Source organism: Carassius carassius, chromosome 6, assembly GCF_963082965.1.
Source record: "Carassius carassius chromosome 6, fCarCar2.1, whole genome shotgun sequence".
NCBI lineage: Eukaryota > Metazoa > Chordata > Actinopteri > Cypriniformes > Cyprinidae > Carassius > Carassius carassius.
Genome location: NC_081760.1, coordinates 5,677,658 through 5,704,952, shown reverse-complemented (window position 1 = coordinate 5,704,952; position 27,295 = coordinate 5,677,658). Strand labels below are relative to the sequence as shown.

The 27,295-nt window shown below is 36.7% G+C and overlaps 1 protein-coding gene across 1 annotated transcript in view; it reads left to right on the top strand.

Moving 5' to 3' along the window:
• The window catches only part of LOC132142281 (ankyrin-2-like), a 54,272-nt gene that overhangs the window by 18,791 nt on the left and 8,186 nt on the right, over positions 1 to 27,295 (top strand). Inside the window, exons 3-44 of the mRNA XM_059552035.1 lie at positions 1,569 to 1,667; positions 2,306 to 2,404; positions 2,616 to 2,714; positions 3,072 to 3,257; positions 3,864 to 3,887; positions 4,829 to 4,927; positions 5,475 to 5,573; positions 6,280 to 6,378; positions 6,595 to 6,792; positions 6,875 to 6,973; positions 7,724 to 7,822; positions 9,306 to 9,404; positions 9,524 to 9,721; positions 10,239 to 10,337; positions 10,486 to 10,584; positions 10,678 to 10,875; positions 11,329 to 11,427; positions 11,544 to 11,642; positions 12,011 to 12,109; positions 12,188 to 12,283; positions 12,382 to 12,454; positions 12,540 to 12,593; positions 13,312 to 13,435; positions 13,536 to 13,620; positions 13,772 to 13,875; positions 14,217 to 14,252; positions 15,514 to 15,738; positions 16,355 to 16,453; positions 16,889 to 17,043; positions 17,118 to 17,329; positions 17,807 to 17,999; positions 18,091 to 18,187; positions 18,266 to 18,494; positions 18,572 to 18,697; positions 18,864 to 18,986; positions 19,152 to 19,184; positions 19,287 to 19,308; positions 20,534 to 25,528; positions 26,262 to 26,339; positions 26,551 to 26,682; positions 26,803 to 26,943; positions 27,071 to 27,272. Of these exons, the coding sequence (XP_059408018.1) occupies positions 1,569 to 1,667; positions 2,306 to 2,404; positions 2,616 to 2,714; positions 3,072 to 3,257; positions 3,864 to 3,887; positions 4,829 to 4,927; positions 5,475 to 5,573; positions 6,280 to 6,378; positions 6,595 to 6,792; positions 6,875 to 6,973; positions 7,724 to 7,822; positions 9,306 to 9,404; positions 9,524 to 9,721; positions 10,239 to 10,337; positions 10,486 to 10,584; positions 10,678 to 10,875; positions 11,329 to 11,427; positions 11,544 to 11,642; positions 12,011 to 12,109; positions 12,188 to 12,283; positions 12,382 to 12,454; positions 12,540 to 12,593; positions 13,312 to 13,435; positions 13,536 to 13,620; positions 13,772 to 13,875; positions 14,217 to 14,252; positions 15,514 to 15,738; positions 16,355 to 16,453; positions 16,889 to 17,043; positions 17,118 to 17,329; positions 17,807 to 17,999; positions 18,091 to 18,187; positions 18,266 to 18,494; positions 18,572 to 18,697; positions 18,864 to 18,986; positions 19,152 to 19,184; positions 19,287 to 19,308; positions 20,534 to 25,528; positions 26,262 to 26,339; positions 26,551 to 26,682; positions 26,803 to 26,943; positions 27,071 to 27,272 (9,824 nt within the window). The remainder of the gene's footprint in view (positions 1 to 1,568; positions 1,668 to 2,305; positions 2,405 to 2,615; positions 2,715 to 3,071; positions 3,258 to 3,863; positions 3,888 to 4,828; positions 4,928 to 5,474; positions 5,574 to 6,279; positions 6,379 to 6,594; positions 6,793 to 6,874; positions 6,974 to 7,723; positions 7,823 to 9,305; positions 9,405 to 9,523; positions 9,722 to 10,238; positions 10,338 to 10,485; positions 10,585 to 10,677; positions 10,876 to 11,328; positions 11,428 to 11,543; positions 11,643 to 12,010; positions 12,110 to 12,187; positions 12,284 to 12,381; positions 12,455 to 12,539; positions 12,594 to 13,311; positions 13,436 to 13,535; positions 13,621 to 13,771; positions 13,876 to 14,216; positions 14,253 to 15,513; positions 15,739 to 16,354; positions 16,454 to 16,888; positions 17,044 to 17,117; positions 17,330 to 17,806; positions 18,000 to 18,090; positions 18,188 to 18,265; positions 18,495 to 18,571; positions 18,698 to 18,863; positions 18,987 to 19,151; positions 19,185 to 19,286; positions 19,309 to 20,533; positions 25,529 to 26,261; positions 26,340 to 26,550; positions 26,683 to 26,802; positions 26,944 to 27,070; positions 27,273 to 27,295) is intronic.

The window sequence follows — 27,295 nt, the reverse complement described above, 5'->3', positions numbered from 1 at the left end:
GAGGTAAATAAGGTATAACAATGTACCTTTTAGCTTTTGTAGCTTGGGGTGTTTCCAAAATGACAGCTTTGTACTTTTTTTCTGAGAATGTATGATTAAAATTGTCCTTTTATAGGAGATACCGCATGCAAAATGCATTCTGTGAGGTTTGGCACAGGCACGAACTGCAAGATCTGCATAAATCTTTAAAGTACTGTTTTTAGCAATGTGTGCCATATAAATATTATGTAAATGTAAATGTGGAACCATGACCAACATGGGAGGGAAGAAAAAAGAGAAAGACAGTGTTTAAGTGCCTTAAAGTAACAAAACCATTGTTTTTAGACAAGACATTGTATTTAATACTGTATAACGCATGTTTCATATTTTCACATCTTTGTGAAATATTTATTTTAAAAGGGTGATTGTGCTATGTATGTATTTATTTATTTACTTATTTTACATTAAATTACATTAAACTGGGTGTGAAAGCTAGGCTGCTATGACCCCTTTATTATGTAATGTGCTGAATTTGCCTCTTCTCTGACCATGACATTATTCATTATGATGTCATCTGGAGTCTGAATAATGAGTATGTCAGCATAACAATGGACAGGCATTCCATGCTGTTTTCTCTAAAATCCATCATTCTAATCCTGACTGAGTGATATTGCAATATAATCTGCCCATGTTTTATCAGGTTTTTTTTTTCTTTCCACTCTTTCACCGGGATCCCTCTCTCTGGATGCAAAAACTCCTTCAGCTTTCATTATCCAAATAAATTAGAGTCTCGTTAATTTTTTCCTCTTCTTACTGACGAATCTGAATGTTAGCTATAATATGTTACACAAGAGCTGTCATGATTTCGCCGTCAAACATAGAATGAGGTGCATTAGTAAATTAAGACAGGTGGTGATGTTTGAATAAAGGGAATGCTTATTTACAGCTCTTGAAAAAGAAAGATTAAATACTGAAATTCCGTGTTTAAACATGTAAGCTTGATTTGATTAAATAAAAATGAAATAAGTGACTTTTAGAATGATATAATGAAAATTAATAATTTCATAATGGCTAAAAACCTTTTCTTCTGATCACTGTACTAAAATAGAAAAAAGACCTAATTTAGCTGTAGTAAAATCTGTCATAATTATTCTTTACATAAGGAATTTTCAAATTTGGGTCTGGAGGAAAAGTAATAATAAAATAATATTAAAAAATAAACAATTAAAAAAATAAAATAACATTTATTTACTATATTAATTAGGTTTTAATACATTTAACATGAAATTTCCATAATCTTGTAATCTTTCATTTTTCTAATTAATCTCTTTCAGTGTTTTTTCTAGAGCCGTACATAACAGATCTCCATATTTAGTAAAAACAGAATGCACAAGAGATCTACTATATGAAACATTTTTGTTCTAGTATTACCCCAGTCAAATTATTCTGCCAAAGTCTGTTTTTATGCAGCTTGTATGCTATTATTTATCTTGAGCAAAAAGATGTTGTTGTCTTGTTCTCTATTGTAGCTTAATATTAAAATCTGCACTGATAGAAAGTGTATTGATCATGTCTCCCTCTGTGTGTAGAACGGACTAAATGCACTTCATCTAGCAGCCAAAGAGGGTCACGTGGAGCTGGTGGAGGAACTCTTGGAGAGGGGTTCAACCGTGGACTCTTCAACTAAGGTTAATCACACATAAACACTTACATGGGGTATGTGATTCATAAATGGTGAGAGAGAGAGAGTAAATATGACAGAATGCCAGTCATCCAGCACTATGGTATGTTGAGTACAGCTGGACTCTGATGATTCCTGTCATCTGACAAGCAGGGCCAAACAGACCACACACAAGCCAGGAACTATAACACACAAGCAATCACTGACAGCAGAGAAAAAGCTTTGGAGACTTTGTGTCGAGCAGAAATGTGAAAAGTGTTTTTCATTGTACTAGAAGTCTATTTTGACTGATAGGATTTCTGCAAATTAGGACAAATGTCTCATACAGTCCCCAAGTATTTGAAAAAAGCTGTTCTTATGATATGCAAAAATGAATAAAATACTTTTGGTGAAAGAAACACATACTCTCAATGATATTTAGATATTTTGTTATAGATACATTAATTATTTTTTGAATTTGTTATTAAATGTTTATTTAATTAAATTCTGTTTGATTACGGTTATTACGTTTTTTATTTCATTTTTTTGTCGTCCTTTTGTGCTTTTAATGATTTACACAAGTACCATCATATTTATACACAAACAAGTGCACAATTACAGTAGATAAGTAGTAAATATGTATCTACCTTTCTTCTTCCTCTTCAGAAAGGAAACACAGCATTGCACATTGCTTGTCTGGCTGGGCAGAAAGAAGTTGCGAAGTTATTGGTGAAAAGAGGAGCAGATGTAAATTCGCAGTCACAGGTGAGGAGAGCCCGTAATATTCCAATAATAATAATGATTATATATATATATATATATATATATATATATATATATATATATATATATATATATATATATATATATATATAATTGAATATGATTAAAATAGTATTTCATAAATAATAATTTGATAATATATGAATAATTTCATATAATAATTTGGCTTTACGGTACCGGTTTGTTACTACAGAATGGCTTCACTCCACTTTATATGGCTGCTCAAGAGAATCACCTGGATGTTGTGCGATATCTTCTGGAGAGTGGTGGAAACCAGAGCATTGCCACAGAGGTTTGTGATTGCCAGAGTTGTGTGTGTGACTTTCCATTCTTTGCAGCACGCCCATACAAGTACCTGCTTCTAAAAAGAAGGAGAGTGTTTCCATAGACTGTGGTTTTTATGACTTGCTTCTGAACTGAATTCTCAAATCAATGAATCCAAGTGTGTCCAATAAGTATATCCAATAAAAGTGAAGGTTTTACATGATTTCTAGCTGGTCCAAGCTGGTCTAGATGGTTGATCAGCGGTACTTCCAACCCCTGGACTGAGTTTTGATCTGCATTTTGGTCAACTTTAATGGCCTTTGTATTGGAACAAAGACATGGTTCTGTTTGTTTATCTCTGCCTGTCTATTGCTTGTGTTTGTAGGATGGTTTTACCCCTTTGGCCATTGCTCTGCAGCAGGGTCATAATCAGGTGGTCTCTCTGCTCCTGGAACATGACACAAAAGGTAAAGTCCGCCTGCCTGCGCTCCACATCGCTGCCCGCAAGGATGACACCAAATCAGCTGCCTTGCTGCTCCAGAACGACCATAATGCTGATGTCCAGTCCAAGGTGAGGGAATGGGATTTTTTTATGCTTTTTCAAAAATGGAACTATAGTTATACTATGTTTACTTCTTTATTTTTATTATAAGTATATATAGGTAATACCATGGTTTTTTCTGGATGTTTGCAATGATAATACTTTTTTATACATTGAAAATTCTCTCATCCAAGATGTTAATGAGTTTGCTTCTTTATTTGGAGAAATTTTGCATTACTTGCTCACCAATGGATCCTCTTCAGTGAATGGGTGCCGTCCGAATTAGAATTTTTCAAACAGCTGATAAAAGCATCATAATGACCCTTAAGTAATCCACACGACTCTTAAGATTATTCTAACTTCAAACTGTTGCTTCCAAATTTAATAAAAGTCCTCTATTCAAAATGTTTTTGTTTTTTTCTTCAGAAAAAAAAAGAAAAAATAATATATAAAATTTATTATAATATTAGATAGATAGATAGATAGATAGATAGATAGATAGATAGATAGATAGATAGATACATATAGATACACTTTTTAATTAAATGAATTATATGTGTGCCTTTGAAATTCATCCTTTTAAGACAAAAAATATTCATGAAAATGCCATATTTTCTTCCTCATGTGCAACTCCAGATGATGGTCAACAGGACTACAGAGGTATTAAGATTCTCAGCAGAATCCTGCATTCGTCTCAGCTCTTGTAAAGCCTAATGTTCTACAGTACTTAACACTGAATCTTTCTTTGACAGTGCATGGGAAGAGTACAGTCTTGTTCTTTTAAATGGCATAGTGCATGACACATTGTTGTTTTTATTTTAGTAGCAGCACCCTGTTTCCTCCAAAGGTTTTTTGGGTCTTTCTAGCTCATCAACACGTTTTTATGCTCTTTTATTTTAATGAACATTTTAAGCAGGATTTAGTGTTCATTATATTGTTTAAACACCACTTATGATTTCACAAACAAGCTAAACAGACGTTTAACTCTTAATTGGGCATGTGTACTCATACTGTCGCTCTCACTATCTGTGTAGAAGTCTCTCGGTCACATTTTGTTGCACCTTTTTGTTAATTCTGTTTTTTAAATTGCACCATGTCTGTCAGAATGGAAAGGTAAGAAAAAAATGGCTCCATCAAACGAACGAGTAAGACAGATAATGCTAATTTCCCATCTATTCTTTCATCTTTAGCAGTACGTAGTGAGTAGTTGCTGAATAACATTTGTTTCTTCAGATATTTTGTTCATCATCTTTTTTTCCCTTTCATTGTAACTGAGAAACTTCTCATCTCTCTCATGAAAACTCACCGTTTCTTATTTCACCCAACTTTTGTTTCTTTTCCTTCACTCCAGTGCATGGCATGGTTGCATCCACTGGTAGCAGATGAATCCAGGCATTTTGTTTACTTTTCCATTTTTTCTTTCTTTTAAGGTTTTGCACAAATGTGATGATTCATGGGAATGCTGCATGCTAGATCATGAATGTTGGATGTTTTAAATCAGTTAGAAGACCAGTACAGACGTTTATCTTCATTCTGTTGTCCTCTTTCCTCTTCTTTGTTCTATCCCTTCTTTATCCCAATACTGTTCCATCCTCTAACAGAGTGGCTTCACTCCTCTGCACATTGCTGCTCACTACGGTAATGTTAATGTGGCCACACTGCTGCTCAACAGAGGGGCTGCTGTAGACTTCACAGCCAGGGTATGATCATATACTGCTAAAACCTTTAAAAAGCACCAACTTCAATTGACAAAAATAGCATAGCTTTATTTTAAATGGTTGGACATAATTTTAAGTGTTTGGTATTGAGTCATCTAAATCAGTGGTTCTGCTTCTTTTGATTTGAAGGCCTCCCTTGTCCAACACAATAATTAAAGACCTCCCACAGTATAGGCTTTCTGCTGTAATTATGAACTGCTTGTCCTTTGGAAGTTTGCTGAGGCCCCCTAGTGGGCGAGAACCACTGCTTTAAATCACTACTTTCTGTTAAAAACAGACTGACATTTAAGTACGTATTCACTGAAATGATACAATTATCATTTTGGGGTAAACTATATATATATATATATATATATATATATATATATATATATATATATATATATATATATATATATATATATAATACTTGCAGTTCATCATTTACATTCTCATGCTTTCTGCAGACAATGTCTCTGGTTTATTCCAATTACTAGATTTTCAAATATGAATGTAGAATCTTTACTAAAGTATGCACTGTTTTGTTTAGAATGGTATTACCCCTCTTCATGTGGCTTCCAAACGTGGAAATACAAACATGATTGCTCTGCTGCTAGATAGGGGGTCTCAGATTGATGCCAAGACCAGGGTGAGTATCGATAATAATAATAATAAAATAATAATAAGCTTTATTTATATGGCACCTTTCAGACATAAAATGCAGTTCAGCTTGCTTTACATAATCAAAAATTGCATCAACAAATATCATATTCGACATTACATCTAATAAAATACATCAAATAACAATTACATCAAATCTAAAAGATAAAAGGAATCAAATAGAACACATCTCATATAATAAAATACTAAAACACAATAGAAAAATCATTTATTATGAACAGTTCCTAGCACATGGCAAAATAAAAAGATATACAAATACTTCCCTGATATTTGAGGGTTGTGTATTCCACAATTTTGGAGCACATTTTACAAAAGCCGCACTACCGATTTTCTTTTTTCTACTGCTGAGATTGCAGTAATCAAGGCTACTTGAGACAAAAGCATGAATTAGTGTCTCTGCATCTTTCAGATTAAAAAAAAAGTTACAAGATTTGTATTCTTTTAATATGTGAATTAAAACTAAAATCAAAAATCAAATAGTGCCACCATCAAAATGCAGTAAAACAACTGTTAACAGCAGTTCATAGAAAAATGTATTCTACTGTTTAGACTGTTTAAGGTATCTTATTTTGAAAATTTTTGCATGAATAGTTTCATAATGCATTATGTATACATTTATAAACGTGTCTTCATATATAATGTTTGTTTTTATTTATCTCCTGTCTGTCGAACAGGATGGGCTGACACCGCTGCACTGTGCAGCTAGAAGTGGACATGACACTGCAGTGGAACTACTGCTTGAAAGAGGAGCTCCCATACTGGCACGGACCAAGGTCTAAGTGGTTCCTATTAATTACTCTCCTATACTCACCTAGGCTCCATTTATATGAATTTTGTACACATAACAAATGCTGTAAAACAGTAATATTATTAATATATATTGTTACAATTATTATTACGTTGTTATATTACTTTTTTATCTAAAGCTGAACTGTACTTTTTCCTTTCTCTTTCTCTGTATTTCAACATACACACACAAACACACACAGAATGGCCTGTCCCCGCTGCACATGTCTGCTCAGGGTGATCACGTCGAGTGTGTGAAACACCTGCTGCAACACAAGGCACCGGTTGATGATGTCACACTGGACTACCTGACAGCCCTTCATGTTGCCGCCCACTGTGGTCACTACAGAGTCACAAAATTACTGCTGGATAAAAAAGCCAATCCTAATGCCAGGGCACTGGTAATTTGTTGTCTTTAAAAAAAGTCAAATGAATGTGTACCAATGTTAATGAGCATTACTAATATATTTATTGTGTCTTCAGAATGGCTTCACTCCTCTGCATATTGCCTGTAAGAAGAACAGAGTAAAAGTCATGGAACTGCTGGTTAAATACGGAGCCTCAATTCAAGCCATCACTGAAGTGAGAGTCCTAGAATTCTGTGACTGATACTTATTGAAATATTGTATACTATTTAGGAGAATAATATTTAATTTAGCGTGTGCAGCTCAAACAGTAGAGCATGGCAATAGCAATGACAGGGGGTTTTATTCTGAAGGAATGCTTACTGATAAAATGTCTACACTGAATGCAGTTTTAGCCGCTTTAGGTAAAAGAATCTGCCAAATGTCTAAATGTAATGTGAATGAGGCTTCTCTTGTTGACTGCTGACTCAAATCCTACTTGCTCATTTAGTTAGTATTTCAGCTCTTATTAAAATAACTACATTTACATGTTCCCAAATAATCTGTTTGTAATCGAAATGATGGCTCAGTCTGACTAAGAAAGCCTTAGTGTTAATACCTCATTGATCTGACTGAGCTTGATACAAAGGAGATTTGGAAAGGGGTGGTGTAGATCTGAAATAATCCAATTACCGTAAGAGGAAAACAATTAAACATGTAAATGCTTGAATCTGACTAATTTAAAGATTAGATTGAATAATTAAGACAGGACTGAATAATTACTAAATATTTAAATGTATTTGCTAAAAAAGTATTTTTTTGATATGGATGTGCTGAAATTTTATGTAATTGAATATGCGAATTGGACTGCAACGTTTAGGTTTTGCATAAACAGAACTTTCAGAATCTGAAATTGTATTGAATTAATTCCTATTGACGAAAATGAGTGCAAGTAAGAAGTACTACTCTCTATTTTCTTTCTCTCTAGTCCGGCCTGACCCCAGTCCATGTTGCAGCATTTATGGGACACCTGAATATCGTTCTCCTACTGCTACAGAATGGAGCCTCACCTGATGTCTGTAATATTGTGAGTAAATAATCATCATGATGGACATGATTTGTATCTCATTTAAATACATTTCTTAAGATTTCTAGTAGGACTGTGTGATATTGACCAATAATGAATCCCAAAACTTGTAATATTCTTTACGTTCTGTACATTGGTTATTTCATAGCAGTGACACAAATTAATTTTTCATATAAGGGGTGTTGTTTGACCGCCTAAATTGATTTGCAGGAGCATTTTTACCTTTTTTTGTCTAACCTTTATTAAATTAGGTCACCTTTTATGTCACATTGTTATTTATTTAGTCAATAAATTCAGTTAGAATAATAATACATTATAAAGCAGTTACCAATCAAATGAAATCAATATCAACAATATATTTATTTATTTAAGTTGTACTGCAGAGATGACACAAAATACACAGCTGCATTTGATATGGCATGTTTTCAAATCAGAGGTATTTGTATATGTATTTACACTCCAATTACAATTACATAAAACTATAAGGTTCATGAAAAAAAAGGGAAAATATCCAGATCCAGGCACTCAGTAGGATGCAAAAGTTAAAAAAGCCTTCATTATTTAAAAGGGCTAAAGCATAAAACACCAACGCATAACGGCCCACTGGCCTTCTTCAGGGTGTTGGTAACAAACAAACAGAATCCGGCCATACTAATAGATGCATTGATTTCAGGTGTGCCACTCTGGCACTTTTAGAACCATCTTAATTAAGAATTATGATGTGTAACTGGTTTATTGACCTTTGGTGTATAATGTGTGGAGTACACTGGATGTTTTCAGTAGTGTCATTCCTGTTCTTCCACTTGGAGATGTCTCATTTGGTCCTGTTTGGTTTGTTTAACCTCTGGTATCAGACATGATAGTGAGTGAAGTGACATTCGGCCAAGTATGGTGACCCATACTCAGAATTTGTGCTCTGCATTTAACCCATCCGAAGTGCACACACACAGAGCAGTGAACACACACACACACTGTGAACACACACCCGGAGCAGTGGGCAGCCATTTTTTATGCTGCGGCGCCCGGGGAGCAGTTGGGGGTTCGGTGCCTTGCTCAAGGGCACCTCAGTCGCGGTATTGAGGGTGGTGGTATTGAGGGTGGATATGAACTATTCCCTCTATTGGCAAAGAAATTGTGTTGCAAGTGCCAGAGTAGTACACCTGAAATCAATGCAATGAGGCCCCGATGTGGAACTACATAGGCAGTGGGTTGCATCTGGGATGACTGACAGCAGATACAAGAAGGAGGTGGCCACCCATCCTCCCAATCCGCCACCTCCTTCTTGTATCTGGTTTCCAGTTCCTGTCCTATCACCTATCTGTCTTTCTGTTAACGCTATGCAAGCTGCAGCTTATGCCATTACTATCCAGCCTCAAGATCATCTACACTTATTTGGGACTGTCCTGTTTCTTTTATACAAAAATTGTCTAAAATGCCTACATAGCAGTGCATTTCATGTGTTACTAATTGTGTTTGTTTTCAGCGTGGTGAGACAGCATTGCACATGGCTGCAAGGGCAGGACAGATGGAGGTGGTGCGATGTTTGCTAAGGAACGGCGCTCTAGTGGATGCCATGGCCAGAGTCAGTCAATAAAAGCACTTCCTGAATAAAGCGAAAATATAGAAATCAATGCCTACAATGTAGAGCTTTAAATATACTATATCTGCATTTCTCTCCTTCTTTCTCTCTCTTGCCTCCAGGAGGACCAGACACCCCTTCACATTGCGTCTCGTCTGGGTCAGACAGAGATTGTGCAGTTGTTACTGCAGCACATGGCTCACCCTGACGCTTCCACCACTAATGGATACACACCTCTGCACATCTCCGCTCGTGAAGGTCAGGTGGAGACGGCTACAGTGCTTCTGGAGGCCGGAGCATCTCACTCACTCGCCACTAAGGTGGGACTGCAGAAGAGATATTAAATATATTGCAACCCTATTGTTTTATGCTGAGCCCCTCACATGAAATGCAGACAAAACTATATATATATATATATATATATATATATATATATATATATATATATCTTGTCTACAGATTAACAATACTTTCCCATGACTTATTGATTAGTTAATTCAATATTTTTATTATAATAGAAAAATATATATAAAAAGGTTAACATTATGAAATAATATTACAATTTAAAATATCTCATTTCTGTTTTAATTTAATTTTAAATTCGATTTTAATTTTAAAATGTAATTTATCCATGTGATGGCAAAGCTATATTTAGCAACCATGATTCCAGTCTTCACTGTTTCATGATTCTTCAGAAATCATTCTATTTATTTAAAATAGCAATTTTTTGATCTGTTTGTGTCCTTGCTGAATAAAAGTATTTACTTACTGACTACAAATTTGCAGTGTATGTGTCTGTCTATTTTAAACTAACCCTAACTATCCTTCACTTAATAGAAAGGCTTCACTCCCCTACATGTTGCTGCCAAGTATGGAAGCCTGGATGTGGCAAAACTCCTCCTACAGCGGAGAGCACTTCTTGATGACACTGGAAAGGTGTGTCATCAAGGCTTTAATCACCTACTCATTTATTTATTTAATTTTTTTTTATTTATTTTTTTTTTTTTTAGTATATATATATATATATGTGTGTGTGTGTGGTCACTATTGTCATGTCATTTCTCTCTTTGGCTTTCTGAACCAGTACGGTCTCACACCTCTGCATGTAGCTGCTCACTATGATAACCAGCAGGTGGCGATGATGCTCTTGGATAAAGGGGCTTCACCTCACGCTACTGCTAAGGTGCACATCTTAAACTGATTGCAAGAAGTCTCTGCATCCAATAATACAACAAAAATGTGTAACTTGAGGTTTTGTGTCTATATTCCTGTGCAGAATGGCTATACACCCCTTCACATTGCGGCAAAGAAGAACCAGACTCAGATTGCCTCTGCACTGCTTCAGTATGGAGCAGAGACCAATGCACTGACCAAACAGGGAGTGAGTCCTTTACACCTGGCATCTCAGGAGGGGCACACAGAGATGGCCTCCCTTCTGCTGGAGAAGGGTGCACACGTCAATGCTGCCACTAAGGTAAGATCTAGAGCGGGAAGCCTACAGTATTTATCCTCAATGTCAGACAGATATTTAACATATTTTTGTAATCCAAACTGACTTTTACAAATGTCAGCCGAAACCCCTTGGATGCAAAATATTTCCTTGAAGTACCTAAGAATTTAAGTTAATATTTCAATAATTTAATGACACTCTCATGTCAGTTAATGGTAACATGACATACAACTAAATAGATAAAATATTGAATCTTTTTAAATAAAAACAAATATTTGATGACAATTAATCATTTTTACACTACGAGTTTCAATATTAATATTTATGTCTTAAATTCTTCACTTTCAAACAATTCAAATCCTCTAGCTTTTATTTTGGCAGAATACTGCTGAAATTCTATAAACTTATTTCCGCAAAAATGCTAATGAAATGAACATAAACCTGCAACAGATGAATGTTTTTTTTTCTTCTTTTCAGAGTGGCCTCACACCTCTTCATCTCACTGCTCAGGAGGACCGAGTGCAAGTGGCTGAAATACTGGTCAAGCATGATGCAATCATAGACCAGCAGACCAAAGTAAGCTTGAACCATAGTTTTTACCATGGCTATTTTGCTGTGTTATTATTAATATTTTTAATACAATTTCAATATGTTACTCTTCAGCCAATGTGAAATTTGGTTGTGTCTTGTAGTTGGGCTACACTCCTCTCATTGTTGCCTGCCACTATGGAAATGTCAAAATGGTTAATTTCCTTTTGCAAAATGGCGCTAATGTCAATGCAAAAACTAAGGTAAGAGTTTAATATATTTATTAATATATATTCTTATATGACTTGGTAACTCAATTAATAATTACTTAAACTATTATTTAATCATTTTGTGATTATGAGCTCTGTGGCCATGCATTTTGAGTTTGTGATTGAGAAATATTACTGATATCTATGGCTGACTGTAAAGCTGTGCTATTATTTGAATGTATCAATTAATTATTTTATATACAAGCAATTCATTCTGTTTAATTCTATGAGCAGAATTACATGCTTTTAAACTTATGACATGATTAGCATTCTGATTATTTATATGATAATTGTTATTTATATGCTGTTTGCTGTACTGATATATATACATATATATGTATTTTTATTTTTTATATTTTCAGAACGGTTACATGCCACTTCACCAAGCTGCTCAGCAGGGAAATACACACATTATCAATGTCCTGCTGCAACATGGAGCCAAGCCTAATGCCGTCACCATGGTGAGAGACACACTCATACTCACAGAAATGATAATAATTCTGTCTTACTCGTCTAACCTCACACTCTTTCTCCTCCAGAATGGAAACACCGCACTCTCTATTGCTAAGCGACTAGGGTACATCTCAGTGGTGGACACTCTGAAAGTTGTTACTGAGGAAACAATCACAACAACTGTATGAATCCATGCCTTTTTACATATTAAGAACTTTTGATGTATTCATAATCTATACAGAATCTATGTTGAATGCATTGTTAATTTCATTTTTTGTAGACGGTGACAGAGAAACACAAGATGAACGTTCCAGAGACAATGACAGAAGTTCTGGATGTGTCGGATGAGGAGGGTAAGATACTGTGTTTTATTACCAACTTGTAATATACATAAACAGGATTTCATATATCTATGTAAAAGCTGCTGTGCCTCTGTAGCCCAACATCAGATGGAGGAGGAGCTTTTTACTGAAGTCTCTATGGAGATTGAAGGTATACAGGGTATAGATATAGAATGAAATGAACTGACCCTTTACTAACGTTACATTTGCTACATTTGCCAAAAAATCGTTCAGTTCATTTTATATCTATTCAAACGTGTGGTTTGCAGTTTGTGTGCTAACTGTGACGGGCATGTTATTGTGTGTAGAAGACTAAACTGTGGAAAACTAACTTTGTTTTTATGGATTAATCTGTCTAAAACCTGAAAGTTTACATTTCCAATGACCAACACAATCTACCAAGAGCAGTGCAAATTAGAAAAAGTGTCGAAAACAAGCATAACCGATGATGATCAGGAGCAGGGAATCTACTAACAACACAGGTGCAAAATGGGATAAGACTTGCTAATTCCGCAAATACCAGTACACTAACTACCGCAAACCTTAGTAAATCACCTCACATGACTCATTTAAATACTCTTCTCCCATTAATTTTGGATCTAAAAGGGAAATTCCTACAGATGCATAATGCAATAAGGTCTGGCTTAAGCTGCAAAATTACTGGATCCATGCATTTTTTGGTAATCTTTTAAAGCGTCTCTTTAGTAAATCATAACAGTAGTTTTTAATTGCCAAAAGAGGGTTTGCACTGGTGCAAGCTATACTAATAGCTTGCACCAGTGCAAACCCTCTTTTGGCAATCTGGCCATTTGATCAACCAGTCCTCAGTTCACTAGTGTCAATCAATCAATCAATGTGTGTATGAACAGGTGAGGACACAATGACAGGTGATGGAGGAGAGTACCTGAGAGCAGAGGACCTGAGAGAGCTTGGTGATGACTCTTTACCTGGACACTACCTGGATGGCATGAGCTACATCCACAACCTTGACCGGTAAAAAAATCAAAAATCTAAATCTAAAGGCTCTTGCAAGTATAACAAGTACACACAGGTAGTGCTGTCTTATTCATCTGTTTGCACCATTCTACTTCAGTTCCCATGAGACCCCCAGTCATCTTGCTTACAGGGGTGAAGGAATGCTGATTGAGGATATGATCACCAGCCACCAGATTAATAAGGTGAACTGTGAACTGTCGCACTTCATATGTACATCTAACATTTGGCTCAGTGTTGTTATCTGAGGTTTACAGTGAATTTTCAGATCTTGATGGGTTTAAACATGGGTTTTTATCTCATGATTTATTGTAGTCTGATTATGTTGTTTGTTAGGTGTCTGCATTCTCTCGAGAGCACGAGAAGGACTCATTTCGACTGAGCTGGGGTGCTGAACATCTGGATAATGTGGTGCTAACTAGCACTCTTCTGCAGTCAGGGTTAGAAGGTTTCACACACACACATACACACACACACACACACACACACACACACACACACACACACACACACACACACCTACACGCACACACTCACTCAAACAGAAGTGAACACACACTTGCCTCCCCAAATCATACATGCTATTACATATTAAGGTGTTAATGCTTTGTCAAAGCTGGCATTGCATCAAATGCCTCTATTGTAGAACATGAATGATAGCAGTTCAGTTTCCTCTTGTTGTTCTTCATTTTTTTCTTTCTTTCTTACACTCACGTCATCTCCCATTTCACTCGGCCTCTCTCTCTGCTGTTTGTGATTGTGTTTTTTGTTCTGCTTTTAGCCGATCTACCCCATGCCTTGACAATGACAACAGCAGGTGATCCTCCACTTCTCTTCCTTGTGCCCTTTTAATTCCTCTCTTCATCTACATTTATGAGACTTTTTGTGCCTACTAAAATTTTAATAAGCATGTTTTGATGAACACAGTGCGTCATGTCTCGGTATTCATAAAGAACCCCATGAATAATATTTAGTATTATTCAGCATCTCTCACATGGGTGGTATGAAACTGGAAACATTGTGTTTCTCAACTCCTACGGTATTTCTTTAATTTATCTCATAAGTATGTACAACAGTTATCATTCTTCTTCATCTAATTTCTCCAGAGATTATCTGGAGACTTTCTCCAAAAAACTTCAAAAACATTACAAGATATAAAGCAACACTTAAAATTACTTTATTGTATACTATTAAAGTGTGGAGTCAGTACATTTTTTTTTTTTTTTGAAATTCATACTTTTATTCAGCAAAAATGCATGAAACTGATCAGACATAATTTATGATGTCACAACAAATTAAAATTAAATTAATCCTTTAAATCAATGTTTCATGATTTCCACAAAAATATTGAGCAGGACAATTGTTTTCAACATTGATAATAATAGTAAATCAGCAGCAGGTCAGCATTATAGAATGATTTCTGAAGGATCATGTGACTCTGAAGACTGGAATAATAATGTTGAAAATTCAACTTTATCATCGCAGGAATATATATATATATATATATATATATATATATATATATATATATATATATATATATATATATATATATATATATATATATATGTAGGTTTATTAAAATAGAAAATAGTTATTTTATATTGTAAGATTATTTCACAATATTACTGTCTTACTGTATTTTTGAAATATTTGTAAAAATCGTACTGACCACAAACTTTGGATTGATAGTGTGTGTCAGTGAGTCTGAAATTGTACAACACATAAAGGTGACACAATCAGATAAAAAAATAATGGTTCAGGTTTTAACAGTGATTAATGCTGTCGATTACAGAAGAAAACTTCTGGAACCTGAAATATTGCGGGTGAGGTGTGTCATTTCAAATGGCACCAAGGAGAATTATTAATTGTTTACAAACAGAGCCTTTAAAATAATCTCAGGAAAAGAGACGGCAAATTAATCTTGTATGGCCTAGGTGGCTTCTCTAAGTTTAGAAACAAGAATTTATGCTCTTTATGTATTTATTACAGTATTTAATTTCAGTGTTTTTTTGTTTAATGAATCTTTTAAGCATTGTGTTGTGTGTTTCACTGTCACTTGGCATTTTTTTTAACAGCTTCCTGGTCAGTTTCATGGTAGATGCCCGTGGCGGTGCCATGCGTGGCTGCCGTCACAATGGACTACGCATTATTGTGCCACCTAGAAAGTGCTCAGCACCTACTCGGGTCACATGTCGTCTGGTGAAGAGGCACAGACTTGCCTCTATGCCCCCTATGGTGGAGGGAGAAGGGCTCGCAGGCAAGCTCATTGAAATTGGACCCACCGGAGCCCAGTTTCTCGGGTAAGGGGGTTTAAAATAGAAAAATGATGCTGTATCACCATAAACATTTTTGTTTACCTTTGTGTATGGTTCAGTTATATGTTCTCTATTTTGTCTCGTCTTGACTGACAAAGCAGCGCAGTATGTCAGCCTGTTTGATGTGTCCTAACCAGGAGCTATGTTACAAGCTTCCAGCGACAATCCGTTTGTTTGTCTATGCTGAAACAGCTATCCATGTAATCTCAGCCAATCTCAGTTTGATGTTTATTTTGTGAATTTTAGACCAATGAGATTCAGTGGATAGATTTTAATTTAAGTTTTAGCAATTTTCTTATGTGCGTTTTACACTTAAAAAAAAAAAAAAACTTAACCAAAATGATTTTAAGAGCCATAACAACGCTGCTGGGCATGACGCTTCAGAAATAGAAACCACCAGTCAACCAAATTTCACAGCTGGTTAGGACAAAAAATTGTGGAAGAGCTTTTAGTGTTTGTCTCACCTGGTTAGGACACTCGTCATCTCAAGCTTTTAGGAATGGCAACAATATTCCTCTCTCACTAAATCTGAGTTCAGTAAATCAGGTTCACAGTGTGCCTTGTTTTTTACATCTTTTTTTAATGGCTGCGATCGGAACAGTAAACTCCACCTCCCAACAGCCCCTCCACCTCTTAATGAGGGTGAAAGTCTTGTCAGCAGAATTCTGCAGCTGGGTCCACCCGGCACCAAATTCCTCGGGTAGGAGAGATCCTAATGCCAAATATCCACTGGATACCGGTCACATATCCCCCTAATTCTTTTTTAAAGAGACCTCCATCTGTGTTATATCAGTAAGATATCATATCCTTTTTATTTTGTCCTTTTTTATAATTTATTGAGTTTGTTTTTATCATTCCGAAACAGAGGTGTTCCATAAATTTACCTTTTCCTCCCTTGTTGACTTTTGGATAGCGTTTGATTTTAAATTGGTTACTTTCTTGTATTGGTTGTGTGCTCTGTGTATGCTGTGTTTTGTATTATCCGTAGTTTTGTTTTCTCTCTTTTTCTACCTTGCTGCATGCTACATTTATCTATTTTTATGTCACCCACAGATGCAATATCCGTTTCCAAACAACCCTTACTTTGACAAATCTAAAGTGGTACACATAGCTGAAATAACATGCCTTTTTTCAGGTCTGTGATAGTGGAGATCCCTCACTTTGCTGCATTGCGTGGGACAGAGAGAGAGTTAGTGATTCTGCGCAGTGAGACAGGAGAGAGCTGGAGAGAACATCACTGTGAGCACACAGAAGAGGAGCTGAATCAGATACTCAATGGGATGGATGAGGGTGAGTGTGTCCCAAATACACAAAGAGGCACATGTGCGTTAACCACCTTGAATTTGCTGTTATTTTCACACCAGAACTGGACACTCCTGAGGAGCTGGAGAAAAAACGAATCTGCCGCATCATCACACGGGATTTCCCACAATACTTTGCAGTGGTGTCTCGCATTAAGCAGAGCAGTCACATGATCGGTCCAGAGGGTGGGGTGTTAAGCAGCTCACTTGTTCCACAGGTCCAGGCTGTGTTCCCAGAGGGAGCATTGACTAAACGGATACGTGTTGGGCTACAGGTAACCAACTAAGCCATTCAAGCTTGAACATTGACCTTATAATGTATAAGGAAGCGGTTTCTTATTTTGTTTTTGACTTGTTCTTGACAATTTCCACACTGGACAATGATTATTTATTAATCTAGATCAATAGTACAAATAACTTTTAGCATCTGCTTTGTGTCATTAAAGCTCATTTGATTGACCTATAGACTATATTAATGCTGCAGTAATTTTCTTTATGTAAATACAGCAAATGTTATTATACACATGGATTGTTATTTTAAAGTCTCAGGGTGCCCATACATATTGAAAATACCAAGAAATATTAAAAGTGTGATTTAAGGGAAAAAGTTCATAAAACATTTCAAGTTATGCTCTTCACTAAAAGATTGAATTAGCAATATATTACTCTTAAATTGGTTAGAGGCAGGGAAAATGAAAAGGAAAATGAGATGTCCATCCTGCCACTCACATCTCAGTCTCATCCTTTATTAGGCACAGCCCATCAGTGAGGATCTGGTGAGGAAGATCCTTTGGAATAAGGCTACATTCAGCCCAATTGTTACTTTGGAGCCTAGAAGACGCAAGTTTCACAAGCCCATTACCATGACTATTCCTGTCCCTAAAAGCCCAACCAGTGACGGGACCACCAGTACACCCACTCTACGATTGCTGTGTAGTATTACTGGTATACGAAAATAAAGAGTAAAAAAAAATCCTGTTTAAGTAAGTGCGTTTATAAGAATGTGTAAATTATTCTAATAATTTTCTTTTTCTAGGTGGGACGACTCCAGCACAGTGGGAGGACATAACTGGATCCACACCACTAACATTCATCAACCAGTGTGTTTCATTTACCACTAATGTCTCGGCAAGGTGAGTTCAGCTGCAGTGACAAATATTTGTTGACTGCTTTCTCTTGACGAATCATTAAATAAATGTTTTTCCTCCCAGGTTCTGGCTTATAGATTGCCGTCAGATCCAGGAGTCTGTGAACTTCTCCAGTCAACTGTATCGTGAGATCATCTGTGTTCCCTATATGGCCAAGTTTGTCATCTTTGCCAAGACATTGGACCCTATTGAAGCACGACTGCGCTGCTTCTGTATGACGGATGATAAGATGGACAAAACTCTGGAGCAGCAGGAGAACTTCACTGAGGTGGCACGTAGTCGAGACGTTGAGGTAAATGTGGTTTAGCTAGTGTTGCTAATGCAATTGAGAAGAACCTTTTCTACATGGTGGTACGTTTATCCCTGTAGGTACTAGAGGGAAAACCAATCTTTGCTGACTGCTTTGGAAATTTGGTCCCACTGACCAAAAGTGGACAGCACCATGTGTTCAGTTTCTACGCCTTTAAGGAAAACCGTCTTTCTCTCTTCATCAAAGTAAGTTATTATTTGAGGCATGTAGCACAAAAAGTCACTGAGTTATAGAAATGTAAACAAATCTGTGACAGACCTCCACAATGTTCCCTACTAGTTTAACTATTGTGATGCGACAGTATTGTGCAAGTCTCACTTAGACTTAGTAACAGACTGGTTGTTTCAACAGATTCGTGACAGCACTCAAGAACCATGTGGCAGGTTGTCTTTCACAAAAGAGCCAAGAACATATCGCAGTCTAAACCACAGTGCAATATGCAGTTTGAACATCTGCCTACCTGTCTACTCAAAGGTAAGTGAAACACTATATTGCCTTACAACCACACAATGTAGACATCCATACATAGACAAAACAAAAAGCCAGTACCTTTTACTAAAAATATATTTCGTTTAGTAAAATTCAATCTGGCAGTTGATTATTATTATTTATTTTTTTACTCTTCTTTTACTTTTTAAGGAATCTGATTCTGATCAAGATGCAGATGAGGAGGTAAATATTTTTTTAATGTTTTATTAAACATTTTTGCAAAAGAGATATTTTTGTAATTTCCATTGTATTAACTTTCTCCGTTTCAATCTTTTTTCTTTATAGAGCGAGAAGACACATGAGAAATGTAAGGAATTTAAGTAAACTGGTTAAAAATAAATATATACATTGCTTTTTCTCACATTCTTTTTAACCTTGAAACTGTAGGTTACTAATGTATTAATATATCGTTGGAATATTATAAAATAAAACATATTTATAAGTGATTTTGACAGAAATCGTATCTGTGGATCCCTGATTGCTGTGCTATGGCCGATAAACATACCTTCTTTTTTTTCTTTTTTTTGTATGGTCTGCTCTTCTCATAAAACATCACATTCATTTCTATCATCCACAATGGTATCTTGCTTCTGGCATGATGGTTTCTAAAATGTTTAATAAGCTTACAAAAAAATATGCTACAGCACATGCCAGAAGAGATACTGGAAAGCAAACCATTCTTTCCTAAAAACAAAATCATACTGACCGGGCACATTATATACTGACTGTATTGAAACCACTTAATTTGTTTGCCACAAGTGTCACCTTTGCATGGATCATTTCCTTTGCATGGAAATAACTTGACTTACACATATTATATTATCATATATGTATGTTTGAGAGTGTCTGCTTGAATGCGAGGATATCTTTTTGAAAATAAGCATAATTTGTGTGACACTTTTATCCCTATCACTCACATTCTTCTTCTTTTTTCTTTTTTGTTGTGTGCATGTGTGTTTCATTGTTTTAAAAAACCCATAGCATTTAATAATTTGAAAGTGTTTTATGGGAAAAGCCTCTGATTGTGTTTCAGTATTGTTTTAAGGTCATATTGTTTTAAAATGCTATCTGTGTTTGTGTTGACATAAGCTCTTCATGTCGAGAACAATCTTGAGATGCCTCATTGGTACAGCTCCACTCTGTGTTATGATTACTTTCCTCATTTGTCCTTTGTGTACAGGTTTCTGTATTACTTATTATTATCCTTTGTTTTTTCTTTATACTTTCCCTCTTGTGTAAGTGTATGAATGGATACTTGAATCAGTATAACATGTTTAAGCAAGTTATTTCCTGCCCATTTCCTCCCCTCACTATGTAATTGCTTTGCTTAACTGCTCCCATGCCTTCCCAAATCCTTCGGATCCAAATCTAGATAAATCTAGTAATGTTCTTCATTTTGTCAAGTAGTTTCCTCATCTTCTGAAATGAAGACAGTTTGTATTGCTCCTGCCCTGACTAGCTCTCCAATCTCTTTTGTCCTCTTCATTTTCCCCTTTGTTCTTTATAAACTCTTTGTGCTGTTAAAATGCAAGATTATGATGGATCTGAGTCAACAGAGCTTTCCACGCTGCAAATCATACATGATCCTGCCACACTTGCAAGTCCAGATCTGCTTTCAGAAGTGTCTGATATGAAGCAGGACCTGATTAAGGTGTCAGTCCTTCTGACCTCTGAAAAATCTGACAAATCCTGCTCTTTGGATGTCAGAGAGGGATCTGACAAGGCTGCGGATGAGGAAGTGGATGAGCCATTTGAAATAGTCGAAAAAGTGAAAGAGGACTTAGAGAAGATAGAAGAGATCCTTCGTGATGATACAAAGGATTATACAAAGAGGGAAGGTGCTGTTGGGAAATCTGTAACCACTGATGATGAGGAGTGGGTACTTCTCAGTGAGACAGATGTTGAAGAAACCAAAAGCAAAAATATCACTGAGGTCCAAGAGGCAGTCATTCAGGAAGTTCTAATCCCACGAGATACTATATCCAGTTCTTCACCTAAGAGGGATATTTCAGGTATGATTTCATATCTCAGCAGTGACTTAGAACAGTGTCTGCTGGAAACACCTGTACCATTTAGTGAATCACAAGACATGTATAGTGTTCAAGAAAGATTTAAAGAGGTTGTTGTGAAACGTGGTAAGCCCCGTCCAACAGAAATTAAAAAGCCAGCAAGGAAAAAGCGTAAAGAGAGGGAGTTTGCAAGTGGCAGTTCAGAAGATGACTTGGAAAGGATGAGTAGGAGTCAGTCTGAGGAGTCTCTTGATGAAGATGCAGTTATCTGTGGATCTGAACCTGTCTTTGGATCTATTCCTGCATCTCCTAGAATTGTAGAAACTCCGATTGGATCCATTAAGGACAAGGTTAAGGCACTGCAGAAAAAGGTTGAAGAAGAGAATGAGGTGGACAGTCAAAAGTGGAAATCCCAAAAAGCGATAACTTCCCATAGTAAGTCATATGTCACAGAGACAGACAAATCACCCAAGCTTCCTCCAAAATCCCCCAGATCCCCAAAGTCACAGACAGAAAGGATAGAGGAAACTATGTCTGTAAGAGAGTTGATGAAGGCATTTCAGACTGGCCAGGATCCATCGAAAAGCAAGTCTGGACTTTTTGAACATAAAGCAATTACGTCTGTTGTGATACAGGTTCCCCAAATATATGATAACCAAATGACAGAAACAACTGAAATGCCAAGTCCTAATGTGATGCAGATTCCCCAAACATATGATAGTCAAATGACAGGATCATCCCAACATTTACAACAAAGAGCAGTTACAACTGTAACCTCTGAAGCATCAATTTCTGATGTGATGCAGATTCCTCCAACATACAATAACCAAAATGCAGAATCAACCCTATGTTTACAAGAAAAAATTATAGTAGAAAACAAGATCCTTCAAGAATCATCATGTATTGACCTAAACACAATTCAGCATAAACCAATGATTGATGATGGTGAAACACTACATGAAAAACCATGGACGACCATTCAAAATGAAGGTGATCAAGCTGTTACTTCCAACATTATATTTAACTTTAAAGAGGAAAGCTCTCCAGAAAACCTGCTCTCTAAACAAACAGCAAATGACCAAAATGGAAAACCAGCTCAGGAACTAGGACAATTTGAAACTCAGGAACAAGATCCTGGAACTCAGATTGATTCTGAACTGTTAGTTAATGAAGACCTGGAGTTGATGCCTGAGAGAAGGCATAATGAATATAACATCCGTCAGAACAGGAGATTGTCTCTGGAGCCTCAGATAAGCCCAGACAGGAAAATATCAGAGGACTTCAGTGCAGATATTAAGGCAGAACTTGAGGACAATCCTAAATATCTGATCTTTAGGCAAACTTCAGGTGAAGCAAGTAAACATTCTTTAATGTGTAGTGATGGCGTTTCTTTAGAAAATGAGGAGCAGATACACCAGGCAGCTGTGGATCCAAGTAAATCTAAAATAATCACTACATTTGCTACTGCAATTGAGCAAGGTGAGCCCTTATTTCAAAGTGAAATGCATGATAGAGCATTGGAAGCATTGGAAGAAAGTCCTGATAGTGACAAAAATGAGGCCTTGGCATACTCTCCTGGCAATAGTATAAGGACAAGGACTCCTCACTCCAGCACAGGTGACAGTGAGAGAGTTGAAGGACTTGCTGAAACCCCTCAAAATAGTCCTGAAATCCTTGTTTTATCTTTCAGTTCAACTAGTAAAGAAACAGAAGACAGATATCCAGGGGATAAGGAGACAACTCACCAGTCAAGTTTGGTGAAATCACATGAAAGAGCAGAGAGTGGATCATGTTTAGTAAACTCGATAAAAAGGAAGACTGAATCAACTTATGATACTATGATTGAATCACCTTCCCTATTCACCAAGATTGAGTCACCATCCAATGATGATTCTAAGAAGGATACACCTTCTCCATCCACCAAAACGGAGTCACCATCCTTTGCTTTTTCAAAGACAATAATTCAGGATCAAATTCAAGTTATAAAATGGGAGAGTGAAACATCAGCAAATTATATAAAAAGTGATTTAAGCTGTAAAGATATTATAAAGTTGAAAGAATCAGATGTGATTACTGAGTCTGAGAAAATACCACAACATAGTCATCACATTCAAGATGCACCAGAGAGACCTTTTAGCTTGGATTCTCTGCAGCTTGCAACCATAAATGACTCTAAAACTCTTTGTAGAATAGACTCGCTTGAGACTACTCCCATCAGAGAAGATGGATCATCCCAAAAAACCCCAGATTCTATTGAGCCAAGCCCAACCAAGGACTCCCCATGTCAAGACTCTTTAGAGGGAAGTCCCACTGGGCAAGAATCTGGTCAACTGAGTTACACTGAAAGGGCCTTCTCAACAAGTCAGACTTTCATTTCTGACTCCAGGGAAAATGTAGAAAAAGAAATAGTTTCTAAACAAAACATTTATTTAGAAAGTGAGTCATCCCAAGGGTTACATGAGAATTCAGATATGCAGTGCCTTTCCATGGCCCTGGAGCAAAAAGAAAAGGTGCTTGACAGTGACTATCTTCATGACTTTGACACTTTACAAAAGCAGTTCACTCCAGAAGAAGAGATGTTTAAGATGGCTGCAAAGATCAAAACATTTGATGAAATGGAAAAGGATGCAAAGGTTAAAAAGGTCAAATTTGATTTTGATTGTGGTTATAAAGAACCAAAAGATGAAGAAGTACTGTCTCCACATAAAAGTCCACTAGACTTTAACACAATGTTAACCAAAGAATCAGAAGAACAGTACTTGGAGAACCTTACTGAATCTGTCCCAGTATTACCATTACATTCTTCATTGTCAGAAGATGATTATGACAGCCCTGAGTTGGATGAATCAACTCACAAGCTCTCAGGAGAAACCACTGAGGTTTTAGAGTCCACGGACAAAGGTGCGGAGGAACATACCTATTTAAAGATAGGTGATTTAAAGACATGCATAGACATACCATCTATGCAAACACATGTAGAGGACGAGGAAGACAAGTTACCTTCAGAGTACTATAGTATAGTGATTGGTGAGACTACAGCTGAGGAGGATCTCCTTATTACAACAGCAAAGAGCAAAATGGGCACAGAGATGGATGGTGATGTTGATTCTAAGTCTAATGGTGAGAGCACAACTTCTGAAAAAGTACTTGAAGCAGTTTCTCCCATTGACAATGTAGGTGCAACTGCTGCTACAAAGCAAGTGCAGGATGAATCCCAGCCAGATTCATGTCCTCATGAAAAGGACAATGAAGAGAAGCCAGAAGAAATCCCAGTATCTATTCCAAGAGACCTGGTTCCCTGGAGTGCTGAAGTGGAAGATGACGAGGCATTCGAAGCAAAAATTGAGGCTGAGGAGCAGAAAATACTTGCTTTGTGTATAGACAGACATTCCCAGGGAACCACACCTGACACAACTCCAGGACGCACCCCTACTGAAGAGGGGACACCAAATCCTTTCCTCTTCCAAGAGGGAAAATTATTTGAGATGACCAGAGGTGGTGCTATTGACATGACCAAAATGAGCATGGAGGAAGAAGAAGAAAGGTTAGTCTTTTTTCCAATAAATGAAGATCCAAGTGAAGAATTTGAACAGGTCAATTTCAGTGCTGGTGAGTTTGTTGCAGTAGCTTCATCTGGGTTGCCTGCAGATGGTTTAGTGCATCAAGACAGAAGTACTGAGGAACCTGATGCAAAGTTTGATGGCTTTAGTATAACTGGAACTAAAAGTGTTCAACCAGAACATCCAGAATGGTATGATTTTCCTATCCTAAGTGAACCAAAGAGCCACACAGAGGATAATGGTATCCATGAAGACACACTGATATCGAATGTGGACACTGCCACTTATACAGTAACACGAACAGTTTATTCTGAGCAAGACCCAGAATCCTCTGACTCTTCAGTGGAAGATGAACAGCATTCTGTTGTTGAAATACCCATATCCACCCATGTATCTACAATTTACCCTAGTGCATCAATCTATACTACATCACCTTCAGTGTACACTCCATCCAGGGACATTGTTGCTGAAGTAGAAGAAACAACATATAAACCAAAAATAGCTGTGAAAGCAGCCAGTTTTGACCAAATTTTAGGACAAGGGGACTCCATTGAGCAGAATCAAAGACCTAAATCTGAAGCAGATACTGGTGATTTAGAATGCTCCATGTCCGTTGTGGAAGGTCTCACTAATATAAACAGCAGTTACACCAAACCAAAGACTTCATCCTCCCAGATGACTGTTTCACCCACACAGTCTCCAAAATTGGATGCTGTTTCCAGTCAACCTGAACTTCTTGCCAAATTCTCTCAGGATTTGGACCCTTCAGGGAGCATAGTGTGTGATGAAACCAAGGGAGAGAAAACTTCTATTGAGTTAGGGAGAGAAAGTAGTTTGAAATCAATTCGACCACCGTCCATTGGTGATGATGTCTTTGAGTCAAGGCCCAACTGGGAAGATTGTGTGGAGACACAGATGCAGAGAATCTCAGACAGCACTACCCCAGACCAAAGTAAAGGTACCTCTACTTGGCACTTGCCCCCAGTATTACTTACTCCAAAATTTGATCCATGCAAGTCTCTTTGCTTTTTGCTTTTTTCTTGTTCTGTGTTGTCTGGTGTTTTGTGCTGTAATTTGTCTCATCTCAGTGTTTCCTTGTGTGTATTTATGTGTGTTTATGTGTCCTGTTTGGTGTCTTTTTATGTCATGTTTTATTCATTTGCATATCAGTGTATACATAAACTGAAATCTCAAGATTGATTACATTTATTTGCCAATAATAAATTGTCCTGTGCAATGCATGACCACTACTGCATGTTTTGAACATTAGAAATAATAAAACAACCATGACAACTGTATTTTTTGTGTAAAAAGTTTTACACAAGGCATATATTATTTTAACAGATCTTCAGTCACTGTGTAGTCCATACATTCATTCTATTATTCTATTCTATGTAAAACTACAGCAACCTAGCTTCAGTTAGCATTTTTGTTGCCACCTTTAGAAGTTTAAATGAATTTTTAAGCGATTTACAAGAGATAAAGACTTAAACTCCACTCACATATTTGCATAATATCTCAAATGTCTTTAGTGCACATCCCATAATACAGAGTCAGTAAATAGTTCACTAATCCAAGTAGGTTATATAGCAGATAATTGTTTTTTTTTTTTTTTTTTTTTTTTTGGTGTGTGTGTGTTTGAATGCATTTCATTAAGTATTAATTATAAATACTTTGACTGATGTTTACAGTGGATTGGCATGATGATGCAGATAGGAAAGAAGAGACTTTGGCCATCATTGCTGACCTTCTAGGTTTTAGCTGGACAGGTGAGTATGAAAAAAAGGGTTTGGGGTGGTTAACACCCTAGGAACCCCTCAGAGCATCCTAGTAACCTCATAACAGCATACTAAAAGCCACCCAGAATACCATAGCAACACTGTAGCAACAGATCAGGCAACTCTAGCATCCTGGTGGATAAATGCATAAGTCTATATGTATCTTTTTTAACAACATACTGTATATACTAATCTATTTTAGAGCTGGCCAAAGAGTTGGAGTTTAATGAAGATGAGATTCAGCGAGTGCGCACTGAAAAACCGAATTCACTACAAGAGCAGAGTCATGCTCTTTTACAGCACTGGGTAGAGAGAGAAGGAAAGCATGCAACTGGTAAGCCCTGTTCTCATTTACTTGTTTTACAGTCCAGTTGAAATATTAGAATGTGTAAAAGAATTCAAATGAGAAGTACATTTTAAATAATAGATTCTGATTATGTTTTACATTCCACAGAAGATACGTTGATTAAAAGACTCACTAAAATAAATCGCATGGACATTGTCCATCTTATCGAGATTCAAATGCACAGGTCAATCCACGAGCAAACCTCAAGAACATATGCAGAGATTGAAAGGACCCTGGACCACAGTGAAGGTAGGGCAATGAATTAAGCATGTTCTTGTTTTGCATATAGATCTAAAACACAAGATATAAATCCTAAAAACAAGCCATGGAGTCAAAGTCTTTACACCGTCAGAGTGAATGTTTTTGTCTTTTGTAGCTCTCTCCTCAGTCCAAGAGGATGGTGACAGTGTTCGTGTGGTTCAGAGAATGGAGACTTCACACAGGCATCCTCCAGCTGTGTCAGAAGAAGACTTGTCTGTGGCCTCGCTCCTTGAAATTCCCTCATGGGCTGAAACAATGGGAAACGTCCATTCAGAGAGCATTCATGGGGATATGATTGAAGAATTGGAGATCAATCAGTGAGTGATACATAGATTGACAT